Source organism: Odontesthes bonariensis, chromosome 3 (genome assembly GCF_027942865.1).
Source record: "Odontesthes bonariensis isolate fOdoBon6 chromosome 3, fOdoBon6.hap1, whole genome shotgun sequence".
Classification (NCBI taxonomy): domain Eukaryota; kingdom Metazoa; phylum Chordata; class Actinopteri; order Atheriniformes; family Atherinopsidae; genus Odontesthes; species Odontesthes bonariensis.
In genome coordinates this window covers 12,180,049-12,204,917 of record NC_134508.1, presented here as the reverse complement: position 1 = coordinate 12,204,917, position 24,869 = coordinate 12,180,049, and the positions used below count along the sequence as shown (strand labels likewise).

Here is a 24,869-nt window from a genome sequence, read left to right as displayed (position 1 = left end):
TCATCACCACCATCCCTGCGCCGTTTCTCAGTCAGACGAGGAGCAGAAAGCTGGAGGTTGTTGATTCCCCCTGACGAGGACAGTAACCAACCTGCACAGGTAAGTTTTAATATCCCGCAGCGCCCTTTGCCAGAGATGGGACCTAACTGAAAAGATCTAGCCACCATGACAAACATGCAACCATTATTTAACAGAGAAGTCGTGCAGTCATAGTTAAACAAGACACTAAAAAAAATTATGAAACACATAGAGGCAATGATGTTAAAGTTGAATAAAAGGTTTTGGACATGTGGTTTGGTTTTTTAAGTTACACAATGGCTACTTTCATTTTCCATAAATGCAGTAGTAAGGCACTGATTTACCTGCAAGACAAGATTTATCTATGCAGCGTATCTAATGCACATCATTGGCTATAAATGACAAGGTGTAGTCTTGACTTAACTTTTCAGATATGTGCAGCTGCTTGCTTTTGGACTAAAGCCAGTTTGGACTGGCGTGGCTTCAATACACTTAAGGCAGACTGTGAGAATAAGAAACAGCCGCCTGAAAATGAAAGATTAAAAAAAAAAAAGACAAGCACCAGACCTCTGAACAAATTCAGCAGAATCATTAAACAGTAGTGCTTAGTGTTTGGAACCATGCTGTCTTTACTATTGAGAGTAATCACAGATTGTTTTGAACAATAAAGTGAAACTGTGATAAACACATGTAATGTCTCTTGGTACAGGAGGGTTCTCGTGGTACTGTACTGATTTTTGAACTGGAGAGGTTTCGTCCACTGAATCATTGTCACCTCGGTCACAATATGTGTTACATACTGTGTGTTGCCTCTGCAAATCCCCCTGGAAATCTGTGCATCGATTAATGAAAGAGAGGTTCTTCCTTCATTCTCTTCTTCTGCTCTAATTAACCTCCACCTCAGTACCCCTGAGCAAGGCACTGATCTAATGAAGCTGTGGAACATTGCGGTCAACAGTAAGCTTGCGACCACGGGTCATGGCTGTAAGTAGGGAACCGTTTGAGCGACAGAATAAATTGATGCAGCTTTTAGCTCCAGTCTGCATGCCGGCTCATAAATAGCGCAATAAACGGAAACTCTTTTTCAACCATTTGCTTTATTAACCATGAACGTGAAGAAGGTAAATCAGTCCCATTTCTATGTATACCCATGTCCTCAAACTTTAACCTCACTTTCACATGGAGCTGACAGTGTTAAATTGTAACACAAAATCAGTAGCATCCTATGAATTATTGATGTGAAGACGTCAGATTCAAACTTTTCCATATAACTGATTTCCATCCAGAACAAGAACTTTTTTCCCAAACTAAGCTACGTTTGGTCTGAATGACGTTTCTTTTAGTTTTAAAGAAAATAATCAGAGTTAATAACATTTTTATTTGATAAAATCTGACATTAGCAGAAAAGCAGTTTCTTCTTCACCTGGGAATTTTTTTTTTTTTTTTCAAAGGAACATGTTGTCTAATGACCATCAGTCCATGCACATCTTTCCCCCTGAGAGGCACGTAGTGGTTGTGACAGGAATGCAAATTAGAGAGGCAGGTGTTCTTGAATACAGCCTTACTGTAATGTGTCTAGTTAATGATCCACCCAACAACCTGCTCAGGGGGGACAGAGCTGGTTGTTCTGCAAAGACTGATGAGGATGAGCGATGGAAACATTTTAGTTTCCAAAATTTGGCAGATTTAAGTTGAACAATGGTCCCTAACTTTGCTTGTTTCATTCTACTCTCTTGCGTAAAAGAAAATGACTAATTTGGGGATTTCTTGTTTTGATTAAGCAGAACAAACATGACCAGACCAGGTATGAATGACCGTTTAAGGAAGTCACAATAAAAACAGTTTTATTCTGGTTTGCTATCCACTTTCAGCACAGCTGCCTGATTACACAAACATTTCTTCTAAGTGTTTGTGGTGAGTCAGAGGAAATTTCTATATTTATGACCACACATGCTTTTATCATCACTCTCAACCAGTGAGAACAACAATGTTTGTTGCCTCAGGTCTATCGGGAATCAGTGCAGAACATTAGGAAGGATAATTTTCATTTTAATAGATCAGAAAAGTGGCATAACTAATATCTGTCCATTCAGTGTGATGTTAGAGCAAGAGGACAGTTAGCCATCTTAGCTTAGCATGAAGAGAAGAAGCAGGAGGAAACATTGGCTCTGTCCGAATTTTAAAGAAAAGCTATGTTCACTTCTAAAAATTCAAAATGTTGTCTTCATTGTTTGTTCAGTACAAATACTAAATACTACAAAAATATGTATATGTATATATTTTTATTTTCACACTGGATTATGTGCCAGGAAGTGCCTGAAGCAGTGACTTCCTAGATTTCCTGGCAATTACAGTGATAGCATGTTTCTGTAGAAGGAAGATTTTGTTAAATATGCCGATGCTAATTAGCTAGTTTTCCCACTCTGTTTTTAGTTGCTATGCCAAGCTCTCCAGGCTCAGGCTTTGTAAACAGATTTTTTTCTCATCTAACTCTCAACAAGCAAACAAGTCAGTACATTTCCGTGAATTATTGTGCCTGCACTTTTGTAATGCACTATAGAAAATTTTGTCTGACTGGAATCATAAGTCGGACTAACACACAGTATATTTCCATGACACTAATAAAACTGTGTTAAATTGTGTTAGTCCTGCCAAAATTGTACGTAATCAGGCTTCAAAGAGCAGGATTAACACACCCAAATAATGCAGATAGGAGTCAAATGACACCTTTAATGGATATGCTCAACTAGGCTCAAACCGGCCCGAGTGCTATGTGTAAGCTCCAGAGTTCCAAGCCGTCCCTGCCTTCAACCAAGAGATGACAGAATAAGCCGGTACATGGAAGAGCGGTCGGCCTGTAACAACATAATAACCACAAGGGATTGTGTGAATCAATTTTGTGCAGCACATAATGAAAAGAGCTGTAAAGCTAACCATTCATCACATGATGTAGTTGGCGTTACAAATACAAAAAGCCTAATACTAACAAGTTTAAAGGTGGCATTAGGCCACCGATTGTAACAGAATTGGAAATATTTCAACAAATTGATTGATACCCTTTGGGACAAGCATAGCTGCCCTATCAATGGCCTAGTCAAAGTATTACCGTAGTTCAGCATAACTGCGTATGTCAACGTATTGGCTATGCTGTCTTTTCAAGAGATAATCCAAATTAAGTTTCAAAAATATATCTGAATGATTTAAGTACTTATTTTATTCTGTCTCCTTTATACAGGTATCATTGGCAGATGTTAAGGATGTTTTTGTTGCGACATCAGAGGTGGAGGTAACCCCATATCGTCTGTGCTGTTGCTCCCTTTTGCATTCCAGACTGGAAATGGTTCACTGGACCACGCAGTGGGGGACATGCGTTTGGCTTCAGACTTTGCTTGCTTTTGCCATGGCCAACTGTCCTTCGCTGGCTCCCAGCCCTGTCAACTTCTCTGTGGTGTACACCATGCCCTTCTTCCAAGCAAAGGGCCCCATCCAGAACATAGTCAACAACTCACTTTACCAGGAAGTGTATGTGGCTTCTCAGAATGTGATTGAAGCTGTTAACAGGAGTTTGGAGAAGGCTTGGGAGGTCCGCACTGGGCCTGTCGGGAGCCCAGAGTGTCAGATATGTGATTTGTGCGACATTGATAAGGATTACAGCTTTTTAGAGGACACAAACAATCAAGTCTTGCTGTTGGATACTCTCTTCATGTATTTATATTCTTGTGGAAGTTCTCAGTATGGTGTGTGCTATTTCCACCAGCTGAACTCTAATGGAGAGCCACCTTCCCTTTCTAAGTGTTTGTTCAGAAAGGATTCTAACTCTGCTGCATACTGTCCTGATTGTGTGGCAAGCCCTCTAGGTACCAAAGTCTCCATGGTGGAGGAGGGTCAGACTGTTTACTTCTTTGTTGCTACTTCTGTCAATGACAGTGTGACCCAGCGTTACGGAAGGAAATCAATATCAGTTCGAAGACCACTGGCCACAGAGGATGGTTTCTACAGAGACGTGCGAGGCCTGACTGTATTGCCTAGCCTACGGAACACGTACCACATTGACTATGTCTACAGCTTTTACACTCAGGAGTTTGTCTACTTCCTTTCCGTGCAGAGAGAGAGCCCGGATCAGGAATCCTCACCATTTCAAACTCGTTTGGGACGTCTCCCACGGAGTGAATGGGAAATGAAGAGGTATCGTGAGTTGATCCTGGAGTGTCGTTTTGAACCGAAACGTAGGAGGAGGAACATACCAAGCAAACCCTACAAGGATGTTGTGTACAATGTGGTCCAGGCAGCCTATTTTGGCAAAGCAGGCAGGGAGCTGGCGGAGGAGTTAGGGGCCGAGGAGAAGGATGACATCCTCTACGGGGTGTTCGCTGTCACAGATGACAACGGGGTCACAGAAAATGACTCAGCCCTGTGTGCCTTCCCCATGGACAATGTGAATAAAGCAATTGTTGATGGTGTGGATGATTGCTGCGAGTCTGGACCAGAGCAGCTCTCTAGGGGGCTCTGCCATTTCCAGCCCTGTGAAAGCTGTCCACATGAGGTGAGCTCATCAGTCCACACAGCTATTCCACCTGTTTGTTTCGATATTTTATTTAAGTGAAAGACTCACAATTGTATGTCCTTGAAGACAGAAAAATGTAAATTTACTTCATGCACCCGATTTATACAGAGCTAGTAAGAGGGAAGTTATGTGGAGATAAGATCATTTGGATGCACTGCAGTACAGCATTGACTTTCAGATTTAAAATACAAAATCCCAAAGAAATATGCTTGCACCATTTGGAATACCCAATTTCTGAGTGAGTGTGCGCTTAGTTTGATAACAATCTTAGCACATGGGTGTGGAGTATCAAAGTATGTCTGACATCTTTTTCTTTAACATCTGCAAGAACACTGAAGAGGTAAACAACCTCAGCTTACTGGAACCTTGTTTCTGGCTGGATGAAATCAGATTTGTTGGGCAATGTAACATTTTGTAGAAATTATAGGATGGATTATTGCATACTTAAAGAGGAACTGCGGTATTTTCAACATTAAGCCTCTTTTCTGAGTCGTCTGCAATGTTTTAGAACCCCCCTCACCGCTTTTTTGATGTTTACTGCTGTCTCCGGTATTTGCCTAATTTTGATTCTTCTCAACCTGCTTCAGAACGGCAAGTCATGCGCATGTCTAGAAAGGTCCATAAAAGCACCATAAACGTCCGTTTTCAAAATCATCAACTCACCGGAGTGGTTACTGGTGTGCACTGGTAATCCATATCAAATTTCGTGGCGAAAAGTTGCTTCTGTCGTGTTTTATTTGGCAGCTCGTTCATGCTCGCACTATTTTCTTAGTGGTGGCGGAGTAATATCAACGAACATCCAGTACAAAATGTCAAATAAAACACGACAGAAGCAACTTTTCTTTTTTTAAAGTATGTCTGTCTGTGTTGTTCTGTGTTCTGTGTTGTTCATGTTCCTCAAGGCTTTCCTGTTAGCACTTTGGTCAGCTGCTATTGTTGTTTTAAAAGTGCATTATAAATAAACTTTGACTTGAGTATTTTTTTGGGCTTTTTATGCCTTTAATGAGAGGACAGTTGGAGAGAGACAGGAAGCAGGGGGCAGAGAGAGGGGGAAAGACACGCAGCACAGGGCCGCTCGGTGCGGGAGTGGAACAGTTATGGCTAAAATCCCCACTGGATACGAGCTGTGTTTGCAGCATATTTCCTTTGTGTGCAAGGGGCGTCCCTTGATCGAATCGCAACACTGTGTGAAGAGATTGAATATTACACGTTTATAACTAAAGATAGGCTTTCCCCCATGCTTATAATATTCATAATAAACTAAGCTAACAGCCTGGTCATATTTAGTTGGCAGGTATGAGCATTCTATCAATGGGTCTCTTAATGATTTACATTATTTTCTTGATGGGTAGTAAAACAGCAGAATACTTTGCACCTACGGACTCTCATGTCCCTGTTAATGAATGCGCATTTTTACTTTTCATAGGCAAATTCTTAGCATGATTAAAAAGGTCATGACTCCAAGGCCATGTGCACAGCAAAAAAATCATAGAATACCCAATGAACACCTAAAACCCTGGAGCGACTCAGCTTAACGACAGGCGTCAGACACTTAATGCAATGTATTTATGAAAAGGCAATTATCAATGAATATAAAGAAATTGCATTCGCAGTGTGAGTCACGCTAACGTTAACACTTAATGATTTTCCTGCCATTACAATTAGCTTTTTAGAATTTAATCAAAAACCTAGCTGTGCATGAACTAAGAAACATCTTGTTCTAGATTTTAAGCATAGATGCAGTGTAAGATAGGAGCTATGAACAATGCACTGTTAAAGTCTAATTAATTTCTGAGGCTTTATTTATAAATGAAGCATTAATTTCCATAGAACTTGGTCAGCAAATATGTAATGCAAGCGATGGGGTGGGATGCACATCCTCTTCCTTTATATTCCTGAGGGGGGAAGTTGACCAACTTGTGCGACAATGCAACACGCTGTAGGCCATGATCTCTAAAAGATGTTGAAAAATGCTCCAAAATTGTAAAATTCCCCAAATTATGATAACCCTCTCTAATATTCTAACATTCTCTAATATTCTTTTGTTTCTTTACAAAACAAGCTGTTATATTAGAAGTAGTGTGTACTGGGAAGAGAGGCTCACTTATCTGCTGCGTAGAAGAACTGCAAAGGAGTTTTAGGGTAGCTTTGCTTGCAGTATTCTGTTCTTTGGCTCTGATAGAGCTGAAGCAACGCGTGTGGTCCAGATATCGCTTTGGGCCTATAATCAGTCACAGATAACTGAACGACACTATCCCCCAATTAACGTACCCTAAATTATGTTTAGGATTGTGTAAGTGTAGCATTTGCCTTTACAGACTGTAATAGTTTGTAAAATGATTTGTAAAATGATTACAAAATAACCATAAAAAATATTTTTGATACTGATAAAAATGAGGTAAAATCAATTATTTCCAAGGTGGTATGGTTGTTAGCGCCGTCGCCTCACAGCAAGAGGGGTTCCTGTTTCAAGTCCCAGCTGGGTTCTTTCTGCTTGGAGTTTTCATGTTCTCTCCGTGCATGTGTGGGTTCTCTCTGGGTACTTAAGCTTCCTCCCACAGCCCCAAAACATGTGTGTCAGGTTAATTGGTGACTCTAAATCAGTGATACTCACTATTTTTTTTCACAAGAGCCACATTGGCAGAGCAAAATCAAGGGAAGAGCCACTTTTACGACAACATACTAAGTCCCCTTTTGCAAATATGAATTTCTACATGTAAAACATCCCACAAACAAAGAAACAACACAGCCAATACATTTTCAATTAAGGCCACATTTACCTTGATACTGGGATGAGCGGAACCTGGCATGCATGTCCTTGTCTTTCTTCATGTTGTATTTGTAGTTTGTTGTTGTAATCATAGTGAGACATTCAAGATGAGCATGGGTTTTGTGCTGGTTTTTGCCCTTTTTTAATTAAAAACCGATCCATTGTGCCTGCATCTCGCGCTGGCTAAAGGAGCTAGCGTGCTCTGCGGTCAAGTGTGACGGTAGTTTAAGCGGGCTGCGTTGCCAGGTTTAACAGCGGCCCCCTTTAGGAAACACGATTAAGCCTTAATTAATACTTAATAAAAATACTTAATACTACAAAAAACGCAAACTTAATAAAAATACTTAATACTGTACAGTATTCGCTGTATGTTATTTGAAAAAATGTATTGTTATTGTTACCATATTGTTATAAGCTACTATGCTTGTGCGAGCCACCAATTAAAGCTTGAGGAGCCGCGCAATGAGTATCTCTGCTCTAAATTGATCCTAGTAGTGAGTGTGAGCGTGCATGGTTGTTTGTCACGTTTGTCTCTGTGTGGCCCTGTGATGGATTGGCGACCTGTCCAGGATGTACCCCGCCTCTTGCCCAATGACAGCTGACAGCCCCCCCATGACCCTGAGTTGGATTAAACGGGTATGGAAAATGGATCGATGGATGGGATAATTTCCAATAAAAAATAGAAGGTTTAAATGCTTAAAATGCTTTATTTCATATTTGTAGATTCCTCAGTGTCTGAGAAATTAAATTTTTTATCAAACAATGACAATACAGACAAAACCAGTGTGTCATGCTGGAGAAGCCTTGATAAAGGGAGCTGATAAATTCAAAAGGTAATGAATGAACAAACATTTCATCACAGTCCGAAAATAACCAATGTAATAACTGATGTCCAAGTTCATCCAAACATATGTCCCTATTCTAAACTGCCTTCAGTCACAAAAAAAAACATTTGACTTTATGCACAACTTCTGGTTCTTATTATATTTCAGATAGTCTACATGATTAACCAATAAACTGTAGACTTTTAGAAAAATATGAAGAAACATTCAAGTCAGGTGCATTCCAGATGACAGAAGAATGGAAGAAAACGTAGAAACGTAGCTGAAGTCTCATCATTATTCAGGAGAAACTGGCGGGATGAAAATTTAACACAGGCCAAGTGGGAGTGAGGGCAGTTTTCACTTGTTTTCAGCATCTGATGAGTGAATTTCCCAGGAGAGACAGGAAAGGGTTTTCTTTAAAAAGTCAACCAAAACATGGTAGCCTCATTCTTTCCTGGTGTGAGCATATTCAGTGTCTTAAAATATAGTAGCATGTTGTGTCGAGTAGTAATTCTCATAGGAAAACGGCCAAAGTGGCTGTTTGTGTCCAAATCTCATGCATATTTCCCATAGAATACATTTTTCATGTAAGGTATTCACTGCTGGCGGTGGTGGGGGGTTAGACACTTTGGGGTTGTGGTAAGACTTTCTATTCCCCGTTTACCAAGTTTAAATAGTTGCCAGTATGAGAATGTATGAGAATTCCCAGGATTGAGTTTGCTTCTATTTTCTATGCTATCATAGTTTATGAATTCTGTAGTTTAAAGTTTAAAAGTTAACTTATGTTTGGTTAATTGTTAATCTGTGATTAACTTTCTTTAATTTCACCTGTTGGATTCACAGTTGTTTAATTTTGTTTGGTTTGAGAAGAAGATATGTAATGTTCCTTCTTCTAATGATCTTTGGAGTAATACTCCCCCACTTAAAATTGGGCAAGTCCTCCCCTGATTCTTCCTGTATTGTGTTGGTGATCTGGATGCTCATTAACTATCCAGCAGGACTGTGCAAAACTCTAAAAATCACCTGTGCCCCAGAAATACTTTATAATCTACATAATCGTTTAGACATTAAAGAATAAATGTGTAAAATAAAGTAGAGCAAACTTTTGATATCGACATTACAGTTACATGATTTAACCGTTACATTACATAACAAAAACAAGTACAAGTCTTGATAGTTTTGTTCAACCTGGGTAGTAATGCATGTCCTTTTTTGAGTGTCAGGATAAATCAAGGTTTCTTGGATTCTTTTGATATCTTTTAAACTACACGTTTACTTGGTTGATCTAATTAAGTGTAGTATATGTCCTTCTATTCCATAAAAACTAAAGTCACTCTACAGTAGTTATTACTCCTCTAAAAACTGACTTTAGTTCAACAAATAAATTGTACAGTTAGACATTTTTGTGGTTTAAAAAACCTCTCATGTTCTTATAGTGGCTTGAGCACGACTCTATGCACATCTGGTCCCACCCACAGATGACAGTACCCTGTCTCTGCTACTCTATGTACTGACCAGTTCTAATATAGAGGTAATTCAGCCATGAATTTTCAAGAAGAGAAAGCTATGTTATACAAGGGCACGTGCAAGTAGAAGTATCTGAATAGTAATGGATGCACTCTATATCACATTCAACGACGTTAGAAATTTGCAATGCTATTTGGTTGGTTGGCTTCAGGCTCGCTCAGCCACAAGCCGGATGAAAGCAGCGGCTCCTTGCTCAGCCTTACTTTTGCCAGCTTCTCAACGTAGCCTGTGTTAATGTAGCTTGTGCTCGCTTCTTTCTTCATTGGTTCCACACAAAGAATGCACAGTAGCTGTAATGCCCCATCCAGCAAGTACTCATAGCTTTCAATATTTTACGTGGCACATGTACACGTCTGACTTCGCCTTTCTGAAAGACGTGTCGATAAGATTTAAAAAGCTGATTTTCAAGAGTGGGGGATTGATATTTTTTTATTTGTTGCTCTGATAAAATCTAAATGATGTATTCAGAGATATGCCTTATCTTTGAAGGATTATTCAAATTAATTGATGCTATAATCATGTCTCCTAAACTCATGAAAGTTGATGGGGGAGGCAGAGATGCATGACAGACCACATGAATGTTGAAACTAATTTCCCTTTTTTTCCCCTTGGTATGCTTTTATGCAAAGGAAACTAATACGTCATGCTTGATGTCCTGATATGAAAGAAAACTCTGTACTGTTGGTACACCAAACAAAGAACGTGGCAGGGTGTCTGTAACAAAAGAAAAAGGAAAACACTCATTCTCCCCTTGTTAGGCTTGGCTGCACAAGTATCATACAAAAGAAGCAGACAAATTTAAAAAAGAAAAAAATCTATTGATAAAGGACAATAAAAGTAGAAGTAAATAATTTTCCTATTATTACTATTACTTATTATTACTTTCTATAACTCATAATGGTAGATTCAACTCCCAGGGCATGTACACTGGAAAAATATCACTATCTGCAACAGAAATGGTAAAATGGTCAGTTTACGAAGACGTCTCCCCTTTATCAAACAGTGAGCCACCCTGCACTGTGTTTCCAGCTATAAGGCGTCCACCCTGTCAGTAATGCATCACATAATCATCAATCAGTCTCTTAAAATATTAAATAATTCTATTATCCTAACAGATTCACCTTGTGTCTGGTGCACCAGGATCTTTTTCACACGGTTGCCCTGGTGACCAGCACGCCTAGCCTCACATCCTCGCTGGAAATCAGATAATCCGATAATGTTGAATTCTTTGGGGCATGTAAATAAACCCCGGGGTGCAAAGTCATAGTTTTACTTCCCTTATAAATCAGAAAGGATGCTGGAAACTTTTGGATGTTGGAGTTATACTGATAAATCTGCTTGCTTTCCTATAAATTAACTGTGTTGTTTTTTTAACATAGGTTGTATATGATGCTAATGGGTTAGTACATTGCCTGCAACCCTTCAAACCATGAATATAACACTTACTAAGCTATAACCCTTATCACAAAGCATTTATCAGCAGATGGAGTTTGTTTAATCAGTTGCCATGAAGTTAGATTTGTTCCATGTTGGGTAATAATTTAAGTATTTAAGTTCACTAAAAATAGATGCGATTTAAAGCCCAATTCTTTTTTCTTCAAATCAACCTCTATGACTTTTGAACAAACTACTGACGAGGACAAAGCTTATTAATGGGTTTTTTATGTTTACATATACAGTATATACGGGTGTTTGTGTATTCATATGATAACATGACACTGCAGGTGATCACACTCCCCACTTTACTACATTCATTAGGTTAGACGAAGGACGAGCCATCCTCTGAACTCCACTGTCGATCCAGTCAGAGAGATGCTTAATAGTACAAACTTAATAGTAACATAGACTGCGTCTTCTGCTTCATTTTCTTCTTCTCTGCTTCCTCTCTGTGTCCCCTTCTGCTGGTGGTGTTTCCACCAGAGCATGGAGAACAACGCCACGTGCAGAGACCATCCTACCATGGTGTCGAAGCCCTACTACAGAGTGGACCTCTTCAACAGGCAGATGACAAACATCCTGCTCACCTCTCTCCTGGTGACAACTATAGAGAACAAGACTGTCGCCCACATTGGCACTTCAACGGGACGCCTACTTCAGGTATGAAGCATTGCTCAAAATAACTATGCATTCTGTTTTTTGTTTTTTTTCCCCGTTAATTCTATTTTTAAAATTAGATTGAACCATGATCTGCTTCTATTTTCTTTTGTTTCTGTTTTGTCAGCTTGTACTGACAAGATCAAGTCCTGTTATCTTTGCCAATTACTCATTGGTAGAGAATCAGAGGGTGTCCTCCATTGCTGCTGTGTACTCTTCAGAGTATCTACTTTTCGTGGTTGGAGATAAGGTACTTTTGCATTCCTTTTACAGTGAATTTTAAATTAGGCTATAAATATTTTAGCTTAGCTGTGTTCAGTTTATTTGACCATCACTTGGTAGCAGAGGGCTCTCAGTGTAAACCTACCTCCTACTGTTTAATGACATGCCTATAAAGCTAGATTACAAACTGAGCTGTGAGATGCGACAAACTGTCGTTTCTGTGACCAAGTGATGCTTTGGAGACCTGTCCTTTGTCAAGTCAGTTTGAATGGATATTAGATGCTGGTACTGAATCACATGGCTAAGCATTTCTAGCTTGGAAAGTGAAACTTCTCTGTAGCTCAGCAAGTTTATTACTGTTTTTTTTTTTTATAAGAAAAGGGGAGGGTTCTAATAGTTGCCTCAAGAATGGCAAGTATGAGATTCTTTTTCTTTAAAAATAAATGCATTTACCCCATGATAAAACCTCCAATGAGCATGATATTGGCTCTTTGGTAACACAAAGCAACTTTATTTTTGTGTAGATGATTCAGGTGCCCCAGAGAGGACCAGGCTGTCAGCACTTCATGACCTGTGCCATGTGCCTGACAGCCCCAAAGTTCATGGGCTGTGGCTGGTGTTCTGGAGTGTGCTCGTGGGAGAGTGAGTGCCAAAGTCGCTGGAGAAATGAATCCTGCCTGCCTGGGATCACTGGGGTGAGGACTGGTCTCTAATCCAGGATTCAAAGGCCCCCTTGGGCAATTTATAAAGACATTGGTTGTGTATAGGTGCTACTATATATTCTGTTTCATTGATGCAGTTCTTTCCACGGACTGCTCCCCCTGATGGTCAAACAGAGCTAACTGTGTGCGGATGGGAGTTCCAGTCGCCCTTAAGGCCTGCTATAACCTCCAGAACCCACCAGATTCGACTGGGACAGACTGCCTGCACTGTGATTCCACTCAAAAGCAACAACACACAGTGAGTAACCTCACAGGGATCACTCTGAATCCAAGAGAGATCTGTTCTTTCCACAGTCATTCTTCAGAAAATCCACCTTGTGCTGTGAAAAAAAAAAATAAAAAAAATTCCATGTGATTTATTGCCTTATTCTGAGAAAGTAAGAAAACAGAAAAGAACATATCTTTGCTGCAATGGGATTTGGATCATTGATGCAACTGTCTGTAGAGATAAAAATGGGCCAGTGTCTTGACTATTACATATATCTTCAAAACACTGAAACAGTCTAATATTCTATCATTCTCACAAATGACCCTCAAAGGTTTTTTTAACCAAGTTCACTATTATGGTTTAGTGTGTTGGCACGCTAATGTTTTCTCATGAAAAACAAATTTTTGAATGAAGAATTTTTATAAAATCCCATTTTACAAGCTACACATTGAAGTAAACCCACTGAAACCAATGGAATTTTGCCTCCTGTCGCCTTCTGTTAAATTCCCATGAAATTCAGTTGTCATTGGCATTACAGGAACTGTATATGGTGCACACATGCTAATATGTGATTGTTTTCTCGTTGCTGCTCTGCAGCTTACTGTGTAAGATTCGCTCTGGCACCACTGACCTGTCCAAACCGGTAAACATCATAGTGGAAGTACATGAGGGCAAGGTGGAGGGTCGCTACTCTATTGATGGCAAAGCGGAAATGCCAGGGTTCACATTTGTGGTAATCTTTGCAAAAAATCATGCACATTTCAGCATTGCAACCTGAAAATAATTCATTATTTTATCTATTGAGTGTCCAATCCGGTATATGTATCTAGTACGATGCAATTTCCCTCTAGATTCCCAACATCACAGAAATCCAGCCCAACTATGGGCCTCTTGTTGGGGGCACGCTTATCACTGTGACTGGGCCGCATTTGGATGCTGCAAAGACCAGAAGAGTGACTCTTGATGATGTTCCCTGCCCTATAAAAAGGTGAAGGAATTCATTTCATGTCTGTGCACATCAGACTTACTTGAAAATCTTTTACCATACAACTTTATGTAGTTACCCTTCTTCATAGTTACCTACATGAGACATTGCTTACCCATTGCTATTGCTATGTACTATTTGGTAAACGTGTTCAGACTTATTAGAATTACTGTTTGGGAACCTACTGGCTAAGAGGTGGAGGACTGACTCAGCTCTGAACTATTTTTCTACTGTACCTTTTGCTGAACATGCACTACACACTTGAAGGCACAAAGCCTTTTGATTGGCCTCAGTTTATCTGTTATGGCATGTAATTCACACCTCCGTTTCTCTGCAGGGTCACAGAGTCAGTTGGCAATGTTTCATCAATCATCTGTCTGTCCCAGCCCATCTCGGAGGTGAGGGACGTCCCGCTGAGCGTTTTCATCGACAAGTCTCCAGTCCGCACCACAAAGGTGTTTTACTACAGAGAAAATCCAAAGATTACAGCTGTGCTGCCTGACTGTAGCTTTGACAGGTAGGCCATGGAGAATATTACCTGGATTTCACTTCTTGTATAGAAGAATGAAACATATAGAATACCAGCAGTCACTGTTGCAGAGTCATCTGATTTATTGTGGACAGCACAAACATGTTTCAGCTATAAGCTGTCATCAGCATAAATATAGACAACAAGTCTTATGATCTATTCAGAGAACACTGGATGATCTCTGAGGCTTCAAAAAAAAATAGGCTTGGCTGTCGAAGACAGAAAACCTATCCTACAACATCCAGACAAGGAATAAAAAGATCACAAAACAACTAATGCAAAGACTCTCCAGGGCAGGGCACTGGCGAAATAGACTAAACACTCAACAGTACTCAACAGTACACGTGAGCGTGCAAAAAAAAAAAATATTTACAACAGAAACAAAATATGAATGAATGCCTTTAAAAAGGAGGCAACTCACTTCATGTACGAAATATTTATAAATCAATCGAGCATTTTTAAAACCATGGATGCGAGATTGTAAAAATGGTCAATACATTCAACCTGGTTAGGAAGGTGCAGAGGGCCACTGTATTAATTCCAAACCACTAGAGGTTAGGAACTAATGTTGGTAACTAGGGTAAATAGTTCATGAAAAATACTTACCTTTGCACCAGGACTTTGTCTTTATCGTCCCCCCATTTTAGGGAAAGGCACCATTTCCATACTTTAAAATTTTGAGGTGCAATAATTATCTTCTGTATTGAGTGTCTTGCCGCTATCATCTTATTTGTTCAGGAATCCTACTTGTTGACCCTTCTTAGTTTTACCTATATTAACCAACCCACATTAATCTTTTAATAAATGAATGTCATATTTGGTTCTGCAAAACATTTGGCACACTTCTAGCATGGGGAATCATGGAAAATCAAGGGACATTGCCCTCCCCGTAACTGAAACAACAGTCAGCCCAAACAATTTAATCTCTTACATTTCGACCTTGTTTATTAGAAGTAATTGTGAAATCTTTAAAAACATGGCCAACTGAAAGATAAGGCTTGTCAGTGGAAAATATAGTGGCCAACACAATTTTTTGTGTCTCATTCTGTCACAACGGGTGGGTAGGCAGGACACGGATGCAGACTCAGGTGTAAGACAAGAAACTGGGTTTATTATACAAACAAAGTTAAACAAAAAGCGCGGCTGAGCCGGATGAGAAAAACTTAAACTATGGAACAAAAACACGACTATGGAAAAACAAAACAAGGAACATTACTTGGAATAAAACATGAATAACACTTAATTTTACGAGAAACGTAGCGTGGCATGAAGGTGTGAAACTCAAGTAAGGAGGGTAAGGATTTCACAAAAAGACAGGGGAGCCTGGAAACTAAATAGGGGACTGGGTGCAGCTGGTGACAATAACAAACAGGTGAGGGGAATGAACTAATGATCAGGCATGGGAAGTGAGGGGAAAAACAATGGCAAGACTAAAAACAAGAACTCAAAAACCAAGACATGAAACCTAAAACTTGATACAACATAAAACTAAAAACATGGGGAAAATCCCATGGGCGTTACACATTCAGAGGGAGATTTACAGACAATTCAATTAAATTCATTTAGATTATTCAGTAAAATGAGTAACAAGTGAAATAAATGATAAAATAATAATAAGGAAATTAAAAACAGTTGAAAAATTTTTGGAAAGTTGAGGTTCAGCAGAGAGAGGGGTGTGGTTGAATTACATGAGTGGATTGGGGGTGTTGTTTTCATTGCTTGGCAACAGCTTATCTGATAATGTTCCCTCTTCCTTTACTGTTACCTCTCTTTTTGCTGTGTTTTACCCATATAGTCTGAAAGTTGGGTAAAGAGTTGTTAGAGTTGATTCCTTTATAATATATATGTTTGTATGTTTATATATATATATATATATATATATATATATTTACATAATATATTTCTTGTCCATTATAACCCATATCTCTTGATCTATGATCTATGGTGTTTTGATTCCACTGGATTTTTATATTGTCTTGTTTTTCGCTGATGACGGCTTACAGCTGTTCATCCTGTCCACAATTCATCAGATGACTCTACATCAGTGACTGCTGGTATCTTGTATGTTCAATGTAAATATATTTCTTTTAATCTTTGACTGCAGAGGTTCAAAGATTGTGATTGAAGGGGAGAACCTAGATTCTGTTTATCGCACCATCATCCGCTTTAACCCCAATGAGAGCCACCTGAAACCTGTGACAAGGGTACCGTCATCAGCAATCAAAGTAGAACTATATCAATGTTTATGTTTATACACATGTACATTTATTTCCCTTCTGATGACGCTGTTTTGTTCCAGGAGTGCATAGGCAAGTCCCTCGCAACAAGGATGGAGTGCATCACCCCTGTGTTCCAGAGGGACGAGACTGAGGAAGGAGAGCTGTCTTTTGACATGGATGGAGCTTTGGGCCTCTGGAACAAAGAGTTCTCCTATCACCCCTACGGCGAGCCCATACCTTTTGAGACAGAGGGACACGTGCTAAGTTTGTACCCTGGCTTTGATGAAGTGTCACTGCATGTAGGTTATAAAGTTATGATCTGTTTGGTTTAGTAATAGTTATTTCCTCTTAAATGTCTAAAATCTTTACTTGAACCCTCTGTTAACAGCACCAAAAGTTGAACCTGGTGAGCTCCTGTATGACAATCATTATGACGGTGGCAGACGTCGATTGTGATGCTAAAGTCCTAGATAATGAGATAACCTGCAGGATCCCCAAAAACATGACCATTCCTAGTGAAGGACTGCCAGTGAAGGTTGGTCAGGCTGGGTGTTTAGACGATGATTAACCTTGACTCAACACTGGTACCATAGGTCCCATATCCCGGCATATGTTGCAAAATTGTCAGATGGAACAAATTCTCAAAAAATTGCAATAAAACTGACATAAAGCTTGATATTTCAATTAATGGACCTTGATAGTGGACATTTTGGGAGATGCTTTCTTGCCTAGAGCACAGGTAGAGGTGTACAAATCATTTCTCTATCATCACCACAAGGTAACAATCAGAAGCATATTCTGTTTCTTTTGGACACAGTTGGGATAGCAGTCTTTCCCTGGGCTAATCTTTATGCTAAGCTAACAAAATACTTGGAATGGCTTCAGATACAATTTTTTTTCTTTCATTTTGTTGCAACAAAAAGAACGAGATGATACAGTAAAGAATGAGTAACAGATTTGTTATTTGACAAAGTACCTAGTGATGGAACTAGTAATGGAGCACTTACAAGAAGTTAGACTTCCTAACTGGGATTTATAACATTAGATAAAGTAATGTAAGAGCATTATTAGTGAATATATTTGTCAAGTATATCACTACTGATGAGAATTTGCTGTTATTAGCAAAGAAAAAAAGGCAAGAGCAAAATAAGGTACAGTGAATGCAGCATGTTTACGAAGTTTAAATTGTGTAAGAAAAATAAATAATAAAAAAAAGACATGAGGCCAGATCATTCTTCTCTCAGCTGGTTCAGCATTACCCTGAAAATCTGAATGGCCCATTAAATGACATGTGTTGAGATGCAATCCCCCAAAAAGTGACTTGGTTGTGATTTTTCAAAGCTTTTGATTTGATAGGCACTTAGAACACTCAGATTTGTGCTCTCAAGCATGAAAAAGGGGATTTTATTTTTCACAATATGTCCCCTTTAAAATAATGCTTACAAGATATGCATACTGTGCTTTCAGAAGAGCTTAAACATTTAACAATTACCATTGTAAATTTGCTCAAAAAAAGACTGATTTTCACTTACACACAGAAGTGTTAGCTTTAAATGTAGCCATTCGCTAAGCAACAAAGCAAATATTTTGAAGATGACAATAAAAATGCTGCCTGCAAAGAAAGACAGATCTGCAAAAGTAGCAATACTTTCACTGTGCATCTTGCGCTGTGTTCTCCAGATCTCCATCAACGGGCAAGTTCACAACGTTGGCACAGTGGTGAGGGTCAACAACCACTACATGGTGGGAATTGTTCTTGGGATCCTGGCTGCCCTGGTGGCCGGGGCAGTGCTGGCCTTTGTTGTTATGAAACACTTAAGGAAGAAGAAGAAAGGTGAGTACCTCTCCCTGTCTCTTGTGTGGACCTTGATCAGACATGTTTACACAACTGCTGTCAGGAATGGATTGGAATTACAATGGATGAATTACAAGTCTTTCAACTAGAACATCTCGTGTTTTGTATCGGATGCCCATATGGTGTTCTTCTTTTGGGGTTGATGATTAAAAAACGGGTTGTGAAACATTTTTCAGCCTCCATGGTAGAGTCACGTTTGACCCACAGTGCTGCCCGCTCAGGATCCAATGCTGTTGAGCTGTCGCCCATTGGAGACTACAGAAGAGGTAACTATCGAGCTAAGCACCGTCATATTGTCATATTATTCTATCTTGGTGTTTTGTCGAGACAGAAAATTGTACAACCATTCTTAAAAAGCACATCTTTCTGAACTTTAACTAATAGTATCCTTGAGTCTTCCCACTCCCCTGGTGTTTCCCGGCCTGGCTTATGCTGCTGGCAGCATAGATCCTACTCTCACTCCCCTTGTGCCATCAGAAAAGATCTCTATCTCCAGCTTTAGGCCAGAGCTGCTGGAGGAGGTGAAGGATGTTCTTATCCCTGCTGACATGCTTTTAGTGCAGCACCATCGGATCATAGGGAAGGGTAGGAAAACCCTTTGTGTATCTGACTTTAAAAAGAATTGTGTGGAACCTAAAATTTGTAGCTTGAGGGAATAGTAGTCATCATTTGTAATTCTGACTTTTTTTTCCCTGCAGGCCATTTTGGAACTGTCTACCATGGCTACTTGACAGACTCCAACAACAGAGAAATCCACTGTGCTGTCAAGTCCCTAAATAGTTAAGTAAAGTCTTCTTGAATAAATAGTATATTAACTGTACTTCTATAGCACTTTGCTTGTCTAGTTTGGTTTGGCTTAACTGCCTCAAGAAAGCATCAGAGAGAATCTCCTCTTGTAAAAGATTCCAAATATCGTTGTCCACTTTGAAATAACCTTTATGTCCTTGTCATTCAGGAATAACAGACGTTGAGGAGGTGGAGCAGTTTCTAAAGGAAGGCATCATCATGAAGGGTTTCCACCACAGCAATGTGCTGTCTCTGCTTGGCATCCTTCTGCCACAGGAAGGGCTCCCTCTAGTGGTGCTGCCGTACATGAAACATGGAGACCTGCGGCACTTCATACGCTGCGAGAAGAGGGTGTGATATCTGCATTAAAACACTGGAAACTCATCATCTAAGTTAGGCAGAACCATCTGTTACCGTCTTGATAAATAATGTAGAAGTTTTGTCATGTGTTTGTTGGATTTGTTTAGAACCCCACTGTAAAGGATCTCATTGGCTTCGGGCTGCAGGTTGCCAAGGGGATGGAGTATTTGGCTCAGAAGAAGTTTGTGCACAGAGATCTTGCCGCACGCAATTGCATGTGAGTTTCCAAAATATGCTTAGAAATGAGTAACTCATTCACTTTTATTAGATCTGAATTTCTAGTTCATCAGGACATTTCATGCTATAAATTAGCTTGACATCATTTGACTTTTTCCATCTTTAGGCTCGACGAGTCGTATACTGTGAAAGTGGCAGATTTCGGCATGGCCAGAGATGTTTTTGATAAGGAATATTACAGTATTCAGGACCACAGAAAAGCTAAACTGCCCGTCAAGTGGATGGCAATCGAGAGTCTACAAACACAGAAATTCACCTCAAAATCAGATGTGGTAAGTTTATACAGACTTACCACAACATACCACTATGATGAGTTTTACTGTTTATGGCTGTAGAATCAAATGTGAAATATATTATTTCTGTATCAAGATGGAGATCTAAAATGATCCAGCTCTAGTTTGGCTATATTGTGGTGACAGTTTACACGTTTTTTTTTTATATGCCTGTTACCTTAATGTATTGGTTTCTCCTGATGCAGTGGTCCTTTGGTGTACTGATGTGGGAGATGCTGACCAGAGGAGCAAGCCCCTACCCAGAGGTGGACCCATATGATATAACACATTACTTAATGAAGGGCAGGAGGCTTCCGCAGCCACAGTACTGCCCTGACCCATTGTAAGTTGTTGGAATGATGGCCTTATATTGCCACCATTTTTATTCCCTTTAAGAAGTTATTGTTATACTTCAGTAACACTAATATGGCGACAAAGCAAAAGACTCTGGCACAAAGTCCAAGTGGTAATAACAAGATGTTCAAATGGTCACTCAGTAATGTGAAACTTGTAATTTGTCACCCACTCACTATTCCAACATGGTTATGCAATGCCATTTTTGAGTTAATGTGTATGCCCACAACACACTTTGAATTGTTGTGCTTCCCTCTCTCTCTCTCACACGCACACACACACACACACACACACACACACACACACACACACACACACACGCAAACACACACACACTCACAATGACATTAACGCACACAGTGTTGGGACTTTGCTCCTTTACTCATAAATGCCGTGGATAGTATGATTTTGGTTAACAATTCAAAGAATGATGGAGACCATTTATACTTCATGTCTTGTCCCCTGTGGCCCCTGTGGGTTGAGGGCTCATGGTTAAGTGTCACATGGCAGCACGTGTACTGTAGGCCACAACTGACAGACAGACATTAGAGAAGTAGTAACACATTTTGGGAAATATTCTCCTTTTTTGTAGTTCAGTTATTACATTGATACCACTGACATGTGAATTTGAAGTTAGAATTAGCAGGCATTTAACTTCGGTAGCTTAGTATAAATGCTGTGAAAGAACCAAAGCAAGTACCCTTTTTAACAAAAAATCTGCCTACCTACAGCTTTATGTCACAAATCACATCTTATGTAGTTTTTTTCTTTCTTTCTTTCTTTTAATCTAACCTCTGCATTTGAAGTAAAGAAACAATAATTTGTTAATGAGCACACACAATGTTAATACATTTCTTGGAACATTAACTTTCTATGGTGTCTAGTGTTTGGCATGCAAGAAATACCTTGTCTGGCCCCAAGTTAAATTCAACTCAAGTAAAAATATTGTAGATAAAGCTTTAACTGATCACTGAAATTGGTACTGATGCACTTAGTTTGGATCAGAACTAATATTTCAACCATCAAGTCACACAATAATACGGTAACTCATTTAGTCTGCAGTAGACCTCAGTGTTGTGAGAGCTAAAAATGACATTTTTTGTTATTAATAGTATTGGCTATATCTGGGGATGCAGTTGTTCCTTTGCTTTATCAAAGTTGGAGCAAACTACAAACAAAGTCAGAAACAATTGGATGTTACACATCTAATATGAATTAATATTAAGCAACTGGGTTGCTAATTTCCACAATCTACTTCATAAAGTGGAGACCAACTACCATCACTCAAACCCCTCTGGCCCAGAAAACTCAGGGCCTTAAAGCCTGATTCTTACTCGGCGCAACCTCGCTTTGACCCATTCTTACTAGCTGGTCGCAAATGGCGCAAACAGTCACGTGACCCAAAATTCCGCCACGCCCCCCGTCGCAAGCTAAAAAATCCTTGCGCGTCGCAAGGGCGCGCATACAACTTTTTTTCTGACTTCGCGCGAGGTCAACCGGAAACAGCTGACCAAGAGAAAGGAAACATGAACACTGCAGAGACCGCGGTGACCGAGAGGGTGCGCCTCTACAAACATCTGTACGACACGTCTATGAAGTTACACTGGGACAACGTTGTCCCAAAGGACAACGTTTGACAAAGTTCGTCTTGTTGCAAAGGACGAACATTCCACCTTCTCTTCTGTTTTTGCCGCAGCCGCTTAGCTCTGAGATACATATACAGTTCTACACCCAGAGTAAATTCATTCCGCATCAGATGTGCCAGCCTCTGCTGACGTGACACCACAGGTGGCATTGTGTATGCTTTCTTCGTATGCTTTTCTTCGTCCGGTTCTTCAGCTTGTTTCCTCAACAGTGACGCCCGCTGGTCTGGAGAGAACTGCAAATGTGACGCATACTCGGCGCAAACTGCGCTTATGAGCTGAAGGAACTGTGAAGGGGCTGGCGCTTTAAATGACGTCATTAATGGTTCTCGAGCCAGAACAGTTGCGCGGTTGCGCCGAGTAAGAATCAGGCTTAAGATGGCCATTCCATTCCCTCATCCAGACTCCTTTTTTTTTTTTTCAGGTATCGCATTATGCTCCAGTGCTGGGACCCTGATCCAGACTTAAGGCCCGGCTTTGCCATTCTGGTGTTGGCTGTCTCCACCATCCTGTCAGGCCTGGAGGGAGAACATTACATCAGTTTGAATGTCACCTATGTTAACCTGGACCAGCCACGGCCCTACCCCGCTCTCACTGAGTCCGCTGATGAGTATGACTCAACGGATGTTGAAGGCTCAGACTCAGTCTCTTCTTGATGCACTCTTCTCTTGACTTTAAACTGGTTTTGGTGCTTGCACTAAGAGCACAATAAGAACTCCTGTATGCCACACCAGTGTCATTTACCTCAAAGGATCTAAAACACAAAGTTACTGCCTAGTGTTTGAATATGAATCTTGGCAAATCAAAGATGGAGGATTAGCTAAACTACACCAAAAATATCATCTTTAGTCATTCAACCAAAACATGAATAGATTCTTCAGTAGAAAAAGTGAGTACATCCTTGACTTCAGAAGCTAGTGTCGCTCCCTGTAGCTGAACATCTTCTTTGAAGCATTTTTGCATTCAAAAATTTTTTGCATTCTTACTTGCATTGCAAGTAAGACTTCCCAAACATTAAAATACTGTTTATTTAAAAGCACTGGCTAAATATGCAACCAAATCTCAGTCATCACTGAACAAACATGTTTCCATTTTCAAATACCTGTTTTTCTCTTGTTCTTCATCTGTTATATCTATTATAGTATAAAGAAAATGTCAGTTGTTCCAGATCAAGTTAAACAAGTAAAATATGGTGACACGTTACTACCTACAACATATCTGATGTGCTGTGACAGTAGCGTAAGCCACATTTGCTTTTGATTCTTAAGTGTAAAGCCTGTTCTTTATGTTTAGCATAAAACTTCTGTATGGAAAAGTGTTGACCACAATGCTCAGAATGATATGTGACGTCAAACTGTTGCATATATTTCTGACAAAATGTCTTTGAGATAGTATAATTAAATATTTATTTGTTTATAGTTTTGCTCTCATGTTGTTGGCTTTGAGTAAATATAAGAACAAAATTCTTGCTTTACTAAACTCACAAGTCTTTTTCTGCAGTTCTCCTCTAGAGGTCAGCACTTCATTAAAATTACTAATTTCCACTGACCTGCTCCATGCCTGCAGCATAGATCCAGCAGTCATTATGTGTTGGGTGTTCATTATTTTCACAGCAGATCCAAGTCTTCCATCCCATCTCTGTAAATCAGCCATTAAGCCTTCTAGATGCTGCATACAAAACAAACAAGAACAATAGTACATTCCAAGCAGGCATATCTTTCTCTTCCCCTTTCATTTATTCTGCATTCAGACATTTGCATTTGCAAGCTTATGACTGTCTTATCAATTAAATGGGATGAATAAAACAAAACTCACAATCCATCTGTCAGTCTCACCAGTAAACTAAACAAATATCTCACCCACATTCAGTCGCAGCTACCCACTCTGCAAAAAGACACAACAAGCACTCTTGGCCCCTCAACAAAATTTCCTGAGGGAAATGGACATCATAAAGTTTTTCCTTTTATATTGCAGCCAAGAACAAAATTCAATCCCTGCACATTGGGGCCTTTGATATATTTTATGAGTCCAGCTTGGATAGTAATAATTTTCTGAGTGTGTAAAGCCCCATTTTACGGGTTAGAAATCACATGATCCACTCCTGCCAAAAATCAAGATAGGCATGATCCTTTCTTTCACTCTCTACAGTTTCTATCTGTCCCTTGTTCCAATTTTTTTTATTATTATCTCAGCTATTAAAAGTGCAGAACCTGTGAAAAGAGCTGCTGCTTTCAGCTGTGGGACCATCTCAAGCCTCCTATCGCTTCTGAAATTAGTTCACCTTTAGGTTCCACACAATAGTCCTTTGGATGTGTATCTCACATATTAACATAAATTTTCTCATTTCTTATGATAATTTAAGATGATATGCAAAGATTATGAAATGACGCTGTTGACGCAGATGGATAATGAGGCAGAGTCTGTACAACAGACTGATTGAAAACTGAGTAAAATCTCAACAAGAGATTGACTATTTAAAGCCTGTCTGTAGTTGGCTACAGTGTGAGGACGATATGTATCAAATCTTAGATATGATAAATTGATTTTGATTCATATATGCTCATTTAGGAATCTATGCTGGGAAAATGTTTAGAAAAACTCCCATAGGGGTTTGCTTTCTAATGCGTTGCTCCATCTCTTCTGTTACCGCCCTGTGTTTGGGATCTAATAGAACCACTTG

At 39.7% G+C, this 24,869-nt stretch overlaps 1 protein-coding gene across 1 annotated transcript; it reads left to right on the top strand.

Annotated features, from left to right (window-relative positions):
• Positions 1 to 3,355: 3,355 nt before the first annotated feature.
• mst1rb (macrophage stimulating 1 receptor b) lies at positions 3,356 to 22,997 on the top strand. The gene is made up of 20 exons (XM_075462017.1): positions 3,356 to 4,561; positions 11,624 to 11,800; positions 11,925 to 12,047; positions 12,544 to 12,714; positions 12,819 to 12,979; positions 13,547 to 13,682; positions 13,801 to 13,937; positions 14,272 to 14,451; positions 16,568 to 16,667; positions 16,763 to 16,981; positions 17,071 to 17,217; positions 18,363 to 18,516; positions 18,714 to 18,803; positions 18,922 to 19,122; positions 19,236 to 19,316; positions 19,493 to 19,674; positions 19,791 to 19,900; positions 20,027 to 20,192; positions 20,399 to 20,535; positions 22,614 to 22,997. The coding sequence occupies exons 1-20, from the start codon at positions 3,356 to 3,358 to the stop codon at positions 22,843 to 22,845; spliced, it is 4,110 nt and encodes a 1,369-aa protein (XP_075318132.1). The 3' UTR covers positions 22,846 to 22,997.
• The last annotated feature ends 1,872 nt before the right edge of the window (positions 22,998 to 24,869 follow it).